At 41.7% G+C, this 18,268-nt stretch overlaps 1 protein-coding gene across 2 annotated transcripts in view; it reads right to left on the reverse strand.

Annotated features, from left to right (window-relative positions):
* Positions 1-18,268, reverse strand: part of LOC123366947 (protein eyes shut homolog) — a 442,182-nt gene that overhangs the window by 271,268 nt on the left and 152,646 nt on the right. For both annotated transcript variants that reach the window (XM_045010895.1, XM_045010894.1), the window contains exon 9: positions 1,804-2,001. In XM_045010895.1, coding sequence (XP_044866830.1) covers positions 1,804-2,001 — 198 coding nt within the window. The remainder of the gene's footprint in view (positions 1-1,803; positions 2,002-18,268) is intronic.

Consider the following 18,268-nt stretch of genomic DNA (forward strand, 5'->3'; position numbering starts at 1 on the left):
AAAGTTTCTGAAGAGTGCACAGAAATTGGCAGAGGAACTTTACACTGAAGCTATTTTCCCACCCATTCAAGAATACAAGAGTCACCGAAGAAAACGACATTTTGATTATGAGGCACGGGATAATCCCATAAGAGACCTCAAACAACAAGTCAAAGTTGAGTTCTTTAACCAGGTGCTAGATTGTGCAATACAGTCAGTTGAAGAAAGATTCATGCAGCTCAAGGAACACAGCAGTATATTTGGGATGTTGTATGATATTCCAAAACCCCTCACTATACCTGAAGAAGACCTACACCAGCAATGCAGGGCATTAGAGACAGTGTTGACACATGATGACATGCGTGATATTGATGCAAATGATTTAGGTGATGAACTGAAAGCCCTTTCAAGATACATTTCAGCAGGATCAACTCCAAAGGCTGTTCTGGAATATATGTGCACAAATAAGATGACCACCCTCTATCCAAATGCTTTTGTTGCTCTGTGCATACTTCTAACACTTCCTGTAACAGTTGCCAGTGGAGAATGCAGCTTCTCCAAGATGAAGTTAATAAAAACACATCTATGCCCCACAATGACACAGGAGAGGCTGGTCGGCCTTTCAACCATCTCAATAGAGCATGAGCTGGCCCAGACTGTGGATCTTCAAGAAGCAGTTTAAATCTTTGCTACCAAGAAAGCACTGAAAGCACCACTTTGATTATTCAAACAGATAAAAATGCCAGTGTTGACTATGCAGACAAGAAAAGTTACATTTGCTGTTCGGGCGTTTGGAAGTTAAGTGTTACTTAAAATTTGTTAACAAGGCATTTTAAGTTGTTAGTTCTCCTTTATTGGGGTAGGTAGCAGAGCAGTACCATAAGAGGAGTAGAACAGGAAGAAGGCAGAATTGAGACCTTTCAAAGTTTTGGCCCAAGTGAGGGGGCATGGGAGCGTCATTTGAGCTCCCCACCTCTGGTGCCAAAATGTTGTGGGCTGGCCCTGCCTGAAGGAGGCAGTTTTTGAAATTCACAATAGACCTAACATTATTATACGTTTAGGCTAAGAATTGCAAAGCTGCCTAGAGGATTCAGATGGAGAGTTTCCACTGAAATTGATGGTATCTATGCATATAAATCTCTAAGGTAGCTTCGAAAATTTCAACCTTAGCATAGTTGAGAAATGTACAAGGCAAGTTCACTTTTTTTTCTTGCCTGTCAGTCCTGAAGGCAAATATGCAGTAATGCTCACCTAGAACCTTAAAAAAAATAATGCAGAAGCATCAGATGCTAGTGCACTTAATCTGATAATGTAGACAGAACACAAAACAGGGCAGTAATTCATGAACTTGCCTCTAATGAGTACTAATGAAATATAAAATAGAGAATGTGAGAGATTCTAGAAGGCTGGTAGTGATGAAGAGACATTACATTTTATATCAGTGTGATCATATTAAAATACAGTATTCACAGACTTATTAAAATTATTACACACATGGTCTCATTGCTTTGTGTTCTTTCCAGCAATTTGAAAATTATCACCATCAAATGCACTACACATTTGGCTAATTTAAGCATTAGAAAAGACAACTCAAATCTCATTAAAATTTCTCATTAGATGCAATTGTGACCCATAGAAACAAACTTCTGTGCCAGGAGTTGAGGTGTTTTGGCAAAAATAATCCTCCTGGCACAGGCTCTGGAGTTCCAGATAGGTTACATTTCAATAAATTATCTGCTCTTCTCTCCAGAGCCACTCAGTTGCTGCATCAGATTCAACAGTAGGAGTACTCCACATTAAAGTGTGTAACCAGGGTGAACTTACTGTCATAGCAATATCCATGGAGACAAGGGCTGGAGCTGCACTCGTTGACATTGATCTCGCAGCGTGGACCTGTAAAACCCTTCATACACTGGCACTGGAATCCAAGGGGAAAAATGTCCAAATCCATCTCTTGTATGCACACAGCTCCATTCTCACAGGGATTGCTAACCTCACAAGGCCTAAACTCACAGTTAGAACCTGTGAAAGGAAAGAGGCAAAGCTGTCAGTGTTTAACTAATGAACCAATCCTAGCAGCTGCTGCCTATTATGTGCTGTATTTTCTTTAGATCCCCGGTTAACCTCCTTAACTTGGAGACTCTCAATTATATTTTCTTTTTTTATTTTATTTTAAATAATACATTTCTTTGATTTACAATTTTACAAACAGAAAAATAGATCTCATTTTGATGTGTTTTATCTATACACTCACTACAGCATTTTAAAATCTAAGTAGTTTTTTTAGTATATTTTATTATTCTTTTGTCTTTACCAATGTCCCCTAAAATGCATTTCATAAAATGTACTTATTTAATAGACATTTTATTAATGAATTTGATGCTTCCCTGCCTTTATTCCTGCTATTTTGTTGTCACAATCACCCTATGATTTTTTGTCAATTCATTCCAAATCTTCAACATGAAAGAAATGCAAATAATTGTTTTCGGTTTTAATGTTGAATATATGGCACATTTGAATTATGTTACATAAAATACCTATTTCTGAAATTAAATATTTTCATAATTAGCTTCAGTGGTTTAAAGATCATGGCTTTATTGAGAAATAATGTTGACAATAAGGAGAAAGAAGTTAATATGGAAGTAGCTGAATCAGATATATACTTTCTAAATCTGAAAAGTTCGAATTTTTGTGTGTGTATATGAATCCATTTTACATACTCTTTTCCCTTTGTGGTGAATGTGGTCTCTACATGAATATTACAGTTGGTCAATTGCAGCTCATTTTTCAGCTGCTTCTCACTTAACTGGTTTTACACAGGACCTGCAAGGGTTTCCTGAACTGGCTAGCTGGCAATATGGGAAAATCCATAAAGGAGTAAGCACCTATTCTCTGGTCATGGATGAGTCAAACAGGGAGGTAGGATGGTGCAATGGTTAGGGCACTAGCCTGGAATTCAGAGAACTGTATTGATTTCCCTGCTCTGAACTTCTTTCCCTTACTCCTTGCATGACCTCTAGCAACTCACTAGGTTCACATAGGGACTTTGGCTCCTAAATATGACTTTAGACTCATAGATTTTAAGGTCAGAAGGGACCATCATGTTCATCTAGATTGACCTGCACATTGTAGGCCACAGAACCTCACCCACCCACCCACACCTGTAACAGACCCCTAACCTCTAGATGACCTCTATTTAAAGACTTGAAGTTATAGAAAATCCACCCTTTATGCTAGTTTAAACTTGCAAGTGACCCATGCCCCATGATGCAGAAGCAGGTAAAAATCAATGCCAATCTGACCTGTGGGGGGGACTTCCTTCCCAATCCTAAAATGACCACTTTACTACAGTAGCTTAAAAAGTATAAAGCATTGGAAACAATTCAATGTAACCTCTGTAGCAAAGTGGGCACCGTTACACTTTCTGAGTCAAAGTGAATTCCAGGCTTTTAGACCTGATTCAAGCTTTTTGTGAGTAGAATTACTCTGGCTCTTGGTGGAAGAAGGCAATTCAATACACTATTATGACCCATGCTGCATATCAGCCCCAACCAACTGAAGCTCCACATTTGATTTTATTGTCTCACCCCAACTAAATTTGCATGCCCAGTCACAGTATTGGATATGTCTTAAATTGCTTCCAAATTGAAGACTCCCAGTCTTACATGGGACTTGGAAATCACAATTCAGAGCTTTATTTAAAAAAAAATCTGTGGGGCTGGGTCCCCTAGTATAAATTATCACCGCATGGGTAAGTTCTGATAGCTTCCAACAGCCCCAATAGCCAAAATAGGAGCTGAGAATCACTAGAATATAGAGAAGCGCTGACCTTGATAGTTGTACTGGCAAAAGGGCAAGATCTGGAGTACTGTGTCCAGTTTTGGGCCCCACACTACAAGAAGGATGTGGAAAAATTGGAAAGAGTCCAGCAGAGGGCAACAAAAATAATTAGGGGGCTGGAGCACATGACTTATGAGGAGAGGCTGAGGGAACTGGGATTGTTTAGTCTGCAGAAGAGAAGAATGAGGGAGGATTTGATAGCTGCTTTCAACTACCTGAAAGGGGGTTCCAAAGAGGATGGATCTAGACTGTTCTCAGTGGTTTCAGATGAGAGAACAAGGAGCAATGGTCTCAAGTTCCAGTGGGGGGAGCTTAGGTTGGATATTAGGAAAAACTTTTTCACTAGGAGGGTGGTGAAGCACTGGAATGGATTACCTGGGGAGGTGGTGAAATCTCTTTCCTTAGAGGTTTTTAAAGTAAGGCTTGACAAAGCCCTGGCTGCGAAGATTTAGTTGGGAATTGGTCCTGCTTTGAGCAGGGGGTTGGACTAGATGACCTGCTGAGGTCCCTTCTACCCCTGATATTCTATGATGGCACAGGAGACATTATGCTACCTGTTTCGCACCACAGGACCTCCTACATTGGGTGATCTTCCCCTGGCTAGTTACACTCCAGTGCTAAATTCCACTGAGGTACCATGAGAAGCTACTCCCAAGATCTCACTATACCACAACAGTTTTCCACTTTTTGGAAACAGATTGTAACACTGACTCCATGCACCATTTACACCCACACACAACATAGCTAATGCTGGATATGTGGACTTTGCAATGAGCAAGGCTGTAAATGAGTCCTGGTTGTTCTCTTGTGTAGGTGGAACAGCTACCGATGTCTACATAAACAGATTTGTGAGTCTTCTTACTGCCATGCCTCTGTGTATGTGGACATATATAGGAACACAGTAAAGGTCATACTAGAGTAGAGCTGTAGCCTATATACTCTTATTATCCTTTTTTCAAGGATGGTCCTCATAGCAAACAATTATGGAATAACAAGCCCATAAGCAAAATTTCTTTCTAACCCTGAGATACAAGTAGTTGATTTATGCCCTGAAACATACTGATTTATATCCCTAATAAATATTTATCATATGTAATGTGACTGTTCATTTCCCTACATGAATTTCTAATACATTTTAACATTCTTGTTCTCAGTACCTTGTTGCAGTGATTTCCAAAGGCTAATTGTATGTTGTTTAAGAAAAGTATTCTCTTTCCTGTTTTAAATTTGTTTCCTTTCAATTTGAGTACAATTTGCTCCTATGTCATAAGAAAAAGGTAAATCAGATGCTCTTACTTTATCTGTATATATATTTGCCTAGTTCTAACATGTCCTAATTTATTTGAATCCTCTCTAAATGAAACAATCCTAATCTTTTCATTCTCTCCTCAAAATGAATTTCCCTCCATACCTCTCATCATTTTCATTGCCTTTCTCTTGACCATTTCCATATCTGTTCCATCTTTTCTAAAATAGTGGCGACCAAAATGAATGCAGAATTTAAAGCAAGCGTGTATCATCAATTTATATACTGGCATGTTATTTCAGTGTTATTTTCTATCTTATTCTTTATAAAATCTAACATTTTGCTTGAAATTTTATCCACTGCTGCACAGGGAACAGATATTGTGATTGAGCTGCCAAGTTCTCCCTCGTATTAAGAAATTATTAGACTAACCTAAGTTCAATTAACTTGTTAAATTCTTTCTAAGGAAATAACTTTGAAGGATCACAATGGGGCATGAAGTTTGAAAAAATTTTCAATCCCCCCGTGTTTTTCCTTTTCTTTCCATTTTAAACCTTGTAAACTAAAAGAATCACTGTCTCTGTGACATCTAAATTGCAGGAAACAATTAATCAGATTTTTCTTTTATTTGGAAAACACAAAGCAATAAAAAAGTGCAAGAATTGAAGCATTCCTGGTGGATCAAACCCTGATTAAAAAGAAGCTGATGTACTCCCTCCTGAATGTTCTCTGTTAATTATTAACATAATTTAAATAGAAAAAATCCCCAAACCTCTATAGACTATAAAGACAGTGCTATTTTTATCCTATTTTTCTTCAATATTATGACATTTTGAGATTCAATCCAGACCAATGGGGGTCTGTGAAAGCATCTTCACTCCAATATGAGGTCCCTCACAAAGCTTTGCTGCTGTGGCTTCCAACCTAGACTCCTCACAAACAGCCAAACAGCATACAGGGCACATCCTCAGTGTCTGAGTATAGCCACAACCCTGGTCCAGCTATTCTGACCCCAGCACCTTGTCAGCAAACACCAGCCACACTCTGGTTTCTAGCAGCCTTGATTACTACATGTAGGGTGACCCCAACACACTCCCAGTCCTGGATTTTTCCCCAAAATTGTGTGTTCTGCATTGCTTAATCCTCTCCTGGACAATCCAGATATATTAGGTCCGTAGCCCCTCTAAGGGGATTAAGATACAACAGCTTGCCACCTTAAATGGAGTTACCAGCCAGTTCACATCACTGGATTAGTTTTGATTAAAAATAAAACTAATGTATTTATTCATACTCACTGAAAACCTGTCTGTAATTAATGAGGCATGTAAGTCAGAAATGGTTACAACAAAAATAAAGATAAAACACTTCTTAACCTAGACTTGGTTAAAGATGAAGTCCCTTACCACACTTTCCAGTAACACTGCTAACCAAACTCACAGGTGGGATAACTCACATGATTGGAGTACTGTCATGGATGGATACAAACTGTTCAGGAAGGATAGCCGGGGCAGAAAAGGTGGGGGAGTTGCGTTGTATGTAAGAGAGCAGTATGACTGCTCAGAGCTCCAGTATGAAACTGCAGAAAAACCTGAGAGTCTCTGGATTAAATTTAGAAGTATGAACAACAAGGGTAATGTCGTGGTGGGAGTCTGCTACAGACCACCAGACCAGGGGGACGAGGTGGACGAGGCTTTCTTCCAGCAACTAACAGAAGTTGCTAGATCACAGGCCCTGGTTCTCGTGGGTGACGTTAATCACCCTGATATCTGCTGGGAGAGCAATACAGCAGTGCACAGACAATCCAGGAAGTTTCTGGAAAGTGTAGGGGACAATTTCCTGGTGCAAGTGCTGAAGGAACCAACTAGGGGGAAAAGCTCTTCTTGACCTGCTGCTCACAAACAGGGAAGAAATAGTAGAGGAAGCAATAGTGGATGGGAACCTGGGAGGCAGTGACCATGAGATGGTCGAGTTCAGGATCCTGATACAAGGAAGAAAGGAGAGCAGTAGAACAGAGACCCTGGACTTCGGAAAAGCAGACTTCGACTCCCTCAGGGAACTGATGGGCAAGGTCCCCTGGGAGAATAACATGACAGGGAAAGGAGTCGAGGAAAGCTGGCTGTATTTTAAAGAATCCTTATTGAAGTTGCAGGAACAAACCATCCCGATGTGTAGGAAGAAAAGTAAATATGGCAGGTGACCAGCTTGGCTTAACAGTGAAATCCTTGCTCGTCTTAAACACAAAAAAACAGCTTACAAGAAGTGGAAGACTGGACAAATAACCAGGGAGGAGTATAAAAGTATTGCTCAGGCATGCAGGAGTGAAATTAGGAAGGCCAAATCACACTTGGAGTTGCAGCTAGCCGGAGATGTTAGGAGTAACAAGAAGGGTTTCTTCAGGTATGTTAGCAACAAGAAGAAAGTCAAGGAAAGTGTGGGCCCCTTGCTGAATGAGGGAGGGAACCTAGTGACAGAGGATGTGGAGAAAGCTAGTGTACTCAATGCTTTTTTTGCCTCTGTCTTCACAGACAAGGTCAGCTCCCAGACAGCTGCACTCTGCAGCACGGTATGGGGAGGAGGTGACCAGCTCTCTATGGAGAAAGAAGTAGTTCGGGATTATTTAGAAAAACTGGACGAGCACTGCATCTGAGGGTGCTAAAGGAGTTGGCCGATGAGATTGCAGAGCCATTGGCCATTATCTCTGAAAAATCATGGCGATCGGGGGAGGTCCCGGATGACTGGAAAAAAGCTAATGTAGTGCCCATCTTTAAAAAAGGGAAGAAGGAAGATCCAGGGAACTACAGGCCAGTCAGTCTCACCTCAGTCCCTTGAAAAATCATGGAACAGGTCCTCAAGGAATTAATTCTGAACCACTTAAAAGAGGGGAAAGTGATCAGGAACAGTCAGCATGGATTCACCTAGGGCAAGTCATGCCTGACTAACCTAATTGCCTTCTATGACAAGATAACTGGCTCTGTGGATGAGGGGAAAGCAGTGGATGTGCTATTTCTGGACTTTAGCAAAGCTTTTGATACAGTCTCCCACAGTATTCTTGCCAGCAAGTTAAAGAAGTCTGGGCTGGATGAATGGATGGTAAGGTGGAAGAAAACTGGCTAGATGGTCGGGCTCAACTGGTAGTGATCAATGGTTCCATGTCTAGTTGGCAGCCAGTATCAAGTGGAGTGCCTCTAGGGTCGGTGCTGGGGCCGGTTTTGTTCAATATCTTCATTAACGATCAGGAGGATGGTGTGGACTGCACCCTTAGCAAGTTTGCAGATGACACTAAACTGGGAGGAGTGGTTGATACGCTGGAGGGTAGGGATAGGATACAGAGGGACCTAGACAAATTAGAGGATTGGGCCAAAAGAAATATGATGAGGTTCAACAAGGACAAGTGCAGAGTCCTGCACTTAGGACGGAAGAATCCCATGCACTGCTACAGACTAGGGACCGAATGGCTGGGCAGCAGTTCTGCAGAAAAGGACCTAGGGGTTACGGTGGACGAAAAGCTGAATATGAGTCAACAGTGTGCCCTTGTTGCCAAGAAGGCTAATGGCATTTTGGGTTGTATAAGTAGGGGCATTTCCAGCAGATCGAGGGATGTGATCATTCCCCTTTATTCAGCACTGGTGAGGCCTCATTTGGAGTACTGTGTCCAGTTTTGGGCCCCACACTACAAGAAGGATGTGGATAAATTGGAGAGAGTCCAGCGGAGGGCAACAAAAATGATTAGGGGGCTGGAGCACATGACTTACGAGGAGAGGCTGAGGGAACTGAGATTGTTTAGCCTGCAGAAGAGAAGAATGAGGGGGGATTTGATAGCTGCTTTCAACTACCTGAAAGGGGGTTCCAAAGAGGATGGCTCTAGACTGTTCTAGACTGTTCTCACTAGTCTTGCCCCAAAACTCTGCCCACTTTGGCCCCCAGATCACCCAAGCACATCATCCAAGATACAGCAGAGAGTTCTCCATGAGGTCTGACGGAGGGAGCCTTCCACATGTGGGGCGGATATAATAACTTTACATATAATGTTCCTACATACATTTCACCATGATATTATTGACCTGTGAGTTATTAGTTTTCAAATGATATCTTACAAGGCATATCTTGCACTAAGATTATTAAAATGGTATGTACGTTGTGACTGCAGGAGTGCATTTAGTCACAAGTGCATTTTGCCTTTGCCCTTTCTTCCTAAACTATCAGTCTATTACAATTGTTTAAGGTTTATATGAAATAGAGGGTGAACAACTTTGGTCTGGTTTTAACAGTGGTCTTCAAAGGTCTGTGGATAAGAAAATACTTTGTCTACTCAAAATATCAGTTTATTTTACCTCATCATCTGAAGAAGATTCCCATATTCCCAGAATTTTGGAGAATATTTCTGGGCATATGTAGGAGTTCGGCTGGGGCTCCCCCACACCAGGGGCGGCTGGGAACCAGGCTGGCTCACTACTTAGGTCCAGTGAATCAGGGGAAGTAGCCTGGCTGGGCGTCAAACAGTCACCAGCTCAGGCCCTCAGATAGGGGCTGGGCGAACAATTTAATATTAGCAAGGCCCCGGCCCTGGCTCAGGGTAGGGCAGCGAACAGTCAGTGTTTCAGGCCCTCAGGCAGGGGCTGAGCAAACAGTTCAATAATAGGCCCAGGTCCTAGCTCCTCAGGCCTGGGAGAGGGGGAGATGGCCACCCACAAGTTGGGTGGCAGGGGGGATGCAGGCCCTCCCGCTCCACTGCGTCCCAGCCCGGGGCCCTAGCAGTGGTAGATGACCCACTGCTGCGTCAGTGGGGATCTTGGCCACAACACACTGACATGAGTTCTGGGCGTGCTGCAGCCAGACTAGGGTCAGCTGCTCCTGGGCTACTTCCAGACTCCCCCTCCACAGGTACCTGCATCTGGACAGAGTCTTCCAATGAGTCAAGCACCATGGGCTCCTCTGGGTACCCGGCGAGCGCAGGGGCGGCTCTAGGCATTTTGCCGCCCCAAGCACAGCAGGCAGGCTGCCTTCGGCAGCTTGCCTGCAGAGGGTCCGCTGGTCCCGCCTGCGGGAGGTCTGCCAAAGCTGCGGGACCAGCGGACCCTCCGCAGGCAAGCCGCCGAAGGCAGCCTGCCTGCCATCCTTGCGGCAATCGGCAGAGCGCCCCCAGTGGCTTGCCTCCCCAAGCACGCGCTTGGCATGCTGGTGCCTGGAGCTGCCCCGAGCGAGCGGTAAGCTTGGTAGCTCCTCTGGGCAACTTGCCAGTGGCAGGTTTACCAGCTTCTCCAGGGTCTGATCGGCGTCAGGCCAGTCCTCAGGTTGGCCGCAAGCTGCAGGAGTCTCTCAACCAGGAGCTAGGCCACAGGCATCTGGCTTCTCTGGTGGCCGGGCCTCTAGTGAGCTCTGGGGTTAGGCTTTTGTACTTCCGGTTCTGCGCCCTGAACTCTGCGGGGAGCGGGGGGGGCAAGCTCCACTGGCTCTGCCCACTTTGGCATCTGGAGGGGCTCATCTCCCTCTAGGGCGGCTGGGAACCAGGCCGCCTCACTACAGCATATTTTTACAAGGAGTAAATAAATATCAACAAGTTCATGCAAAGTATTGGAAGATATACTTGGGTATTACATTTTAAATTCCTTGTCTTCTCTTCGCATATATAAATATTCATAATACATGCAGACAGATGTATAATCTTTGCTTCACATGGTGGTGATAGCCAATGTGAATGAAAGCATGGATCCTTCAGTCAGAGTGGAATTGACCTTGGTCTTGGCATCATATGTTCACTGGAATCAGGATCTCATGTAACTAATGAACCAGTTTTACAAAATGGCAGAAGAGCTGTTAATGCAAAAAGCTCTAGAGAGCAAAGCCTACTGTGAGTGAACAATGGAAAAAAAACTAGATAATCTTTATAATTGTTGCTTTAGTTATGAAATGAATAACACCCCCCCAACACACACTTTCCCATGTCTCCCCCCATCCCAGCTAGTCTCTGTGGACTCAGGGATAATTATAGTGCTGATTACAGACACAGTTAGGTGCAGTATATAAACCTGAACAGAACAGCATTGAATAGGAAGTACAGTAGCTGCAAAGGTCCCTTGTGGTTACAGACAGACTGGGCTGTAGGTAGCTGGAGAAAGACCAGAAGATCAGGACAGAAATCTTCTCTCTCTCTCTCCTCTCAGCCATCCCTATCTGCGGTGAGTGTTAAGACAGAGGACTGAAGGAGAATCCATGTGACAGGACAGGAGGCACGTTGTCATGAAACACTGGAATGCGGCGGGGGCGGGGTGGGCAATCTAGTAGCCTAGATCTTAATTATTTTTCCCATTTTCTCTACTCACTGCCTTCACAGCTTCTTCTAAGTTGATGGAGGCCAAAAGGAAAAAAATGAAATAATAAAAAAAAATAGATGTGACCACCAGGCTTGTAGTACATATTTTTCTACTTGCAGCAAACATTCCTCAGAACAACAGTGTGGTAAGGAAATAGTTACAGCAGGATCCCTATCATCTGCATGAATTCTAGATTTTGAAAACAGGTGGATGCTCAGAATTTAAATGGTTTCTTTAGACTCTTGCTCAGTGCCACTGCCTTGAGGAGTAAGAAGAGAAATCCAGAGAGGATGGGACTGACTATAGATTAGATAGATACACACTCACCTGCATCGTATCTGGAGTCTAACAAAATTTCCATCCTTTTTCCTTTTATCTCATTAAGCAGAGAAATAAGGGACCTGATTCTCCAGTGTTACACTAGTTTTGTGCCTATTCGACTTTTCTTGAGCCAGTGTACTCACATCATCCTAAAACTGGAGAATTAAGCCTAAAATATAGAGCTGCTGTTAACCTCTAAAGTTCTCTTGCTTACTTTTTGTAGCATCTAAAATATTCAGTTGCTAATAGATTCCTAACTAAATACATCTTCAGCAAGTGTCCATCATTTCCCACTCTTCAATCAAATACTTTCAGAAGTGCAACTTTTTCCCTGCAGTTTTCTGACTAGTGATTTTGAAAAAAATTTTTGGCTAATCCTCAATCTTATTTTAATTTTGAAATTCTTGAATCTTTTAAAATTACCAATTGGGAACTGCATGGACGAGAAGAATATCTGCATATAGTAAATGATTTCCTCTTCAGAAAGATCAGCTGTTTCCCTATGGGATAGGATGGAAAGCAATAGGAGGCCCTGTTAATGCTGGAAAATTGAAAATATTTCCTAGAAGTGTGTGGGGGAGAAAGTTGTATAAAACTAATATTGTACTTGAGGCTATGTGTTCCATTATTATACCTCATGTGAATTCTAATTACTCCCTGCTTTACTTTGGTGTTTGTACTGTATTGCATATAAATGAGAGGTTATCCAAAGGCCAAGCCACCATTAACTGAACATGCATGTGAAGAAAGGAGACATTTTGACATTACCACTATACTTCAGAATGTTAGTTAAATACTCAAAGTGCATTACCTAATGTTCTTCTGCTACTGAAATGCAAATGATTTTATTCATCTTCAAACTGGAAGGTTGGGAAAACAATGGGACAGGGAAAAATTATATCCTCTCCCTTACATCCTACCCTTTCTTTTTCAACCAGCAGAGGCAAGAATCAGGGTTATAGTCACCTATTGTTCCCATCCCTCATTCCCTGGAATACAAGAAATCTATTAAATTTAACGAAGGTCTACAAAATAATGATTAATAAAAATGAGGAGGTCCTGTTTTTTTTATTTTTTTCAATAAAATATTAATATGCAAAGAATACTCTAGTTAAATAGGATTCGTAATACTGTAGCCAGATTACAAATACAACTCTAGAAATATTTAAAAGAAAAAAGGAAAAATAGTTGCAAAATGTATAACGGTGAAGGAATTAAGTTTTCTATAAATCACAATTTAAAGTGGAATATGTATAAAATTATGAAAATCAAAAGGAAAAAAATAAAATCCCGTCTGTCAGTGTGTCAACAGGCAGTTGAAGTTACTGGTCACAGTTTAGTAAAATGATTTCACTGCCACTACTGGTCTCTTTTAGTTCCATTTATAATTTAATTTAAACAGATGTAGATTAATAGAACAACAGTACTTGGAGGTTGGTCACTAGCTTCTTTATTAAAATGTGTATTAAATGAAGAATATAAAATTAGTATGGCTGCTGCCCTCCCATACTTTTTTAAAGCTAGACACTTATGATGGACTATTTCTATGTGAAGCCAAGTAGAATACTAATATATGCAAGGCACAAAAATATATTTGATTCATTTTAATTAATCTAATTATAAAAAAGCAGGAAAATTCCTTAGATGTTTGGAATATCAATTGTGTTTCTAATTTATTAGATCAGAGGTTCCCAAACTTGGTTTGCGGCTTGTTCAGGGTAAGCCCCTGGTGGGCTGCGAGACGCTTTGTTTACCTGAGCATCTGCAGGTATGTCCACTCGCAGCTCCCAGTGACTGCGGTTCATCATTCCCAGCCAATGAGAGCTGCGGGAAGTTGCACGGAGTGGGCCATTGCTTCCCGCAGCTCTCATTAGCTGGAAACGGTGAAACGCGGCTACCCCTGGAAGCTGCAAGTGGCTGTACCTGCAGATGCTCAGATAAACAAAGCATTTCACGGCCCTCCAGGGGCTTACCTTGAACAAGCCATGAACCAAGTTTGGGAACCCCTGTATTAGATCCATGGTTACTAAAGGAGCAGTGTGACATGATAAGGCCTCAGCTGGAGTATTGTGTCCACTTCTGGGCACCAAATTTCAGGAAAGATGTGGACAAATTGGAGAAAGTCCAGAGAGGAGCATCAAAAATGATTAAAGGTCTAGAAAATATGACCTATGAGGAAAGGCTGAAACATTTGGGTGTGTTTAGTCTGGAAAAAAAGAAGACTGAGATGTAACATAACTATTTTCAAATACATAAATGGTTGTTACAAGGAGAAGGGTGATAAATTGTTCTCATTAACCTCTGAGGACAGGACAAGAAGCTATGGGCTTAAATTGCAGAAAGGGAGGTTTAGATTGGAGATTAGGAAAAACTTCCTAACTGTCAGGGTGGTTAAGCACTATAATAAATTGCCTAGGGAGGTTGTGGCATCTCCATCATTGGAGATTTTTAAGAGCAGGTTCAACAAAACACCTGTCGGGAATGGTCTAGATAATACTTAGTCCTGCCATGAATGCAGGGGACTGGACTAGATGACCTCTCACGATCCCTTTCAGTCCTATGAATCTATGATTCTATGATAATTGAAATAATAGTATTGTAAAGAACCAACAAGGAAGTGGTAGAAATCTGATTAGGGTAATTTTTATGTTTAATGTTAATTAGTGTTAGAATATATTATAAAAGGAGTAGTTTTGTTAAAATTGGGGATCAGATTTTTAATTAATTAATAACAATTAATATCTAAAGGGTACTGTTAGCTTCCAGGATTATAAGGCTGTACTTCACTCTGATGTCACTATTTTATCTTTGAGTGTAAGTATAGTTTTAGTATTGTGTAAATAGTAATTGCATGCCTGTTTGCTTATTTAATCATTTTTCTTTTAATTAAAATTTGTTTTTAATCATAGTGACACCTAGTGATCCTCTACTAAATAAATATTCTTTACCTACCTGGAGGCTCAAACCTGAAAATTAAGGGCAAGTCTACACTACAAAATTAAATTATGTTGACATACAGCCACCACAATAATTAAATTGCTTTTGCATGTCCACACTATTCCTTGTGTCGGCAGTGTGTGTCCTCACCAGGAGCACTTGCACCAATTTAACTGTTAGTGTGGGGCACTGTGGGATGGCTTCTGAAAGGCAGCAACTGTCGATGTAAGCAACACAGTGTCTACACTGACTCTGCATTGACCTAACTACATCAACCTAAGCGCTATACCTCTTACAGAGGTGACGTTATTAAGTCAGTGTAGTGGGTGAGTTACATCAGTGGGAGCTACATTTTGGTGTAGATGCTTACAGAGTTAGGTCGACATAAACTGCATTACAACACCATAGTGTAAATCAGGCCTGAGTTGGATTTTCCTGCACCCTTATTTTTAACAACTTAGTATTAATTGGGAATGTTTCAACATTAAGCTCTGGGTTCACAGTGTATAACTGGGATATCAAAGGGTAGGTAGATAATATTTATTAAAAGGCAGTAACTTGACAGAGGAGTAAAGGAAAGAATGCCAGTAAATCAAGATGAAAAGTGGAACAGACCCAAAGACCCAATCAATTCAATACACTTTTCTAGCCATGGTTAGCTAATGCTAAACTATTTTAACTTCTTCTCTTCATTAACTCTTTGTATGCAGTCATTGTTTGTTGATGGAATGGATTGTGTGTATTCACTAAGGCTTTTTTTAACCCAATGAGTAAGGCTATGTTTTAGTCACGGGTATTTTTAGTAAAAGTCATGGACAGGTCACGGGCCGTAAACAAAAATTCATGGTCCGTGACCTGTCCATGAGTTTTACTATATACCCTAAACTAACAAATTGGGTGGGGGACCACAGGTGTGCTGGGGGTGGAGGTCTGGGGGTGCCATGGGTGCTGGGGGAGGTGGCCCAGCACCCCTGCTGCTGCTGGGGGGGGGGTTGGGGGGGCTAGCAGGGGCTCCCTGCGTGTCCCTGCAGCTCCTAGGTGGCAGAGAGGACAAGGGGCTCCACACACTGCTCCCACAACAAGCACTGGCTCTGCAGGTCCCATAGGCCAGGAACCATTGCCAATCAGAGCTGCAGGTGCAGTGCACGGATCCCCCTGACCCCTCCACCTAGGAGGTGCTGCAGAGCCATGCCAGTGGGAGCCAATGAGCCCCCCACCTCTAGGTAAGCACCCCCCCACAGCCCCAACCCCATGCCCCTAGCAATGAGCCCCCTCCCACACACCCAAATTGCTGCTGCTGGCCACTGCAGAAGTCATGGAGGTCACGGAAAGTCACAGAATCCATGACCTCTGTGACAGACTCACAGCCTTACCTATGAGAACTTTATAAATATCTAATAACATACATAAAATAATGAAAAGAAAAATTACATATTCCATTAGAGGATTACTTTTTTTGTGACAGCATATCCTGTGCGTGTAAATGATATGCCTTTCTACTAAGCAAAACAAGCATATACACATGAATAATGAACAACTTGTTTCAGGATTCTTAAATGTATCTTAGTTTAAGAATGACACATGTATTGCATATTAGTAATGGCATTTCACTCACAATCATACCATTTCACTCTTTCAAAGCATTTTTCTTATAATATCTTTGCAAGTACAATTCAATAAATGCCATGATCTAGTACCAGAAATAGGTGATTTCCTGTTGTGGAATCCTTTGATTTCCGAAGCCATTACTAATTGACAGAAGTGTCAATTTTCAAAGAGTGATATACAAAATAAATTATCTAAGATAAGTTTGTTCCCCCCGCCCCACCCAGAGAATACGGACATTTGTTTTTTCCCACTGGAAACAAGTGACCTAGTGTTTCTCCTTCTTGTTAGAGAAATTTCAGTTCAAACAAAAATAACAGTTTTCTGATGGCAACTAACAAAAAATTCAATTTAATTTATGAAAATGTTACCAGATAATTTGAAAACAGTATTCAAAGTCAACATTTCCCCAGTGGAACTGTGAATCGGACACACAAATATATTTGAATTAAAACTTTCAATCTAATCATGACAATATGGTGGAAGTTGCAATGAGCAGCTTTTATTAACTGCTCTTGCCCAGCTCCAGGACAAAATGCAAATGCTCAGTTAAAATGAATATTTTCCAAACAAATACTAAATATTCTTCTTTAAAAATATTGATAAAAAGGTACAGAGATGGTTACTACTTTTTGTGTGCACACACAACATATTCATGCAGTATACATTGATCACTAATGCACTGTTTCTCTGCTGGCCATTTTGATTTCCTTGTGGGTTGGAAATGAGTTTTGAAAATAAATATAATAATTATATAAATACTTTTCACAAGTGGTGAACATCCATCAGTAGCCTCTGATTGCAGATACATACTGCATTCCGTTATTTTTTCTTGAAGTGAAACTGGAAGCTGTTTCTCCTGATAAATACATATAAAATCACCACCTCTTGCTGATCCTCCATAACAGCCCTCCTTGACCTGGTACAGATTTTCTAAGTTCACAATAAGTCAGAAACCATGTTGACTTCAGCTGCTGGGTCTTCAGCAGTCTGCAAAATCAAGATATTATTTAGGTGTCTAAATATGGACTTTCAGGCTAGGTCCAAAAAAGGACTTAGGTATCATAGCATTGCAATAGCTTTAGGTGCTTTGCTACCCAGTGCAATCCTCAAAACCAGACTTAGGCACTCAGGCTCCCTATACAATTCATGGGGAGAATTAGGTACTTGAAAGGGATTCACAGAAACTGATCAGGGAGCCACCTAAGCTAGCCAGTAGGAAATGATGAGGAAAAGGGGGAGTCATAAGTGCCACCCCTCAAAGGTAATTAGCTGCCTGACTCTGGGCTGTTAACCCTCTTCTGGAATTAGGCTCCTAAGCCAGGTCAGCAATTTCTAATGAAAAAAACAGCAGTATAGTCAATAACCCAGTAGTTAGGGCTACTTATATGGAATATGAAAGACCTGTTTTTAAATTACTGCTCTGCCTGATTTGGAGGAGGGACTGGAATTAGCTCCCCGGTGAGGGCTTTAACTACTGGGCTACAGAATTACCCTCTTGCTTTCCCTCTCTGGCCCAATTAAGATTTATTTTTTATATTGGGAGACACCCCCACCCCTCAATCGCAGAATATGGTATAGCCTGGGGGTTAGGGTGCTAGGAACCTCATACAAAGTCCCTGCTTAGAATCAGGGAGAGTAGGGATTCAAATCTGGCTCTCTCACATTCCAGGTGATTGCTGTAACCGCTCACGGGGTAATGGATATTCTGGAAGAGAGATGCTCCCCAGCCAGCTCCCAAAATTCCTGATCTGGTCCCCTCCACCACCAGCTGTCTTTTGTAGAGGTTAGTCATGCTTTGAGCAGGCCAAACAAATTGGCCACCACAGGCTAGTTAGGCAGGTTAACACTAAGATTGAGAATCTCATCAGGATTTAAGTATGAGCTAAAGTGAAGAGCTGTTTGGCAACATCAGGACTTCAGCAGTTTTGCATATGCCCACCAGCAGAAACTTAGGCACTATGGGGACTTCACTGGCATGGGCACCTAGGAAATTTGGGTGCCAACAAAGCTGGGTGGCAGCTGAGCA

Source organism: Mauremys mutica, chromosome 3 (genome assembly GCF_020497125.1).
Source record: "Mauremys mutica isolate MM-2020 ecotype Southern chromosome 3, ASM2049712v1, whole genome shotgun sequence".
NCBI classification, from domain to species: domain Eukaryota; kingdom Metazoa; phylum Chordata; order Testudines; family Geoemydidae; genus Mauremys; species Mauremys mutica.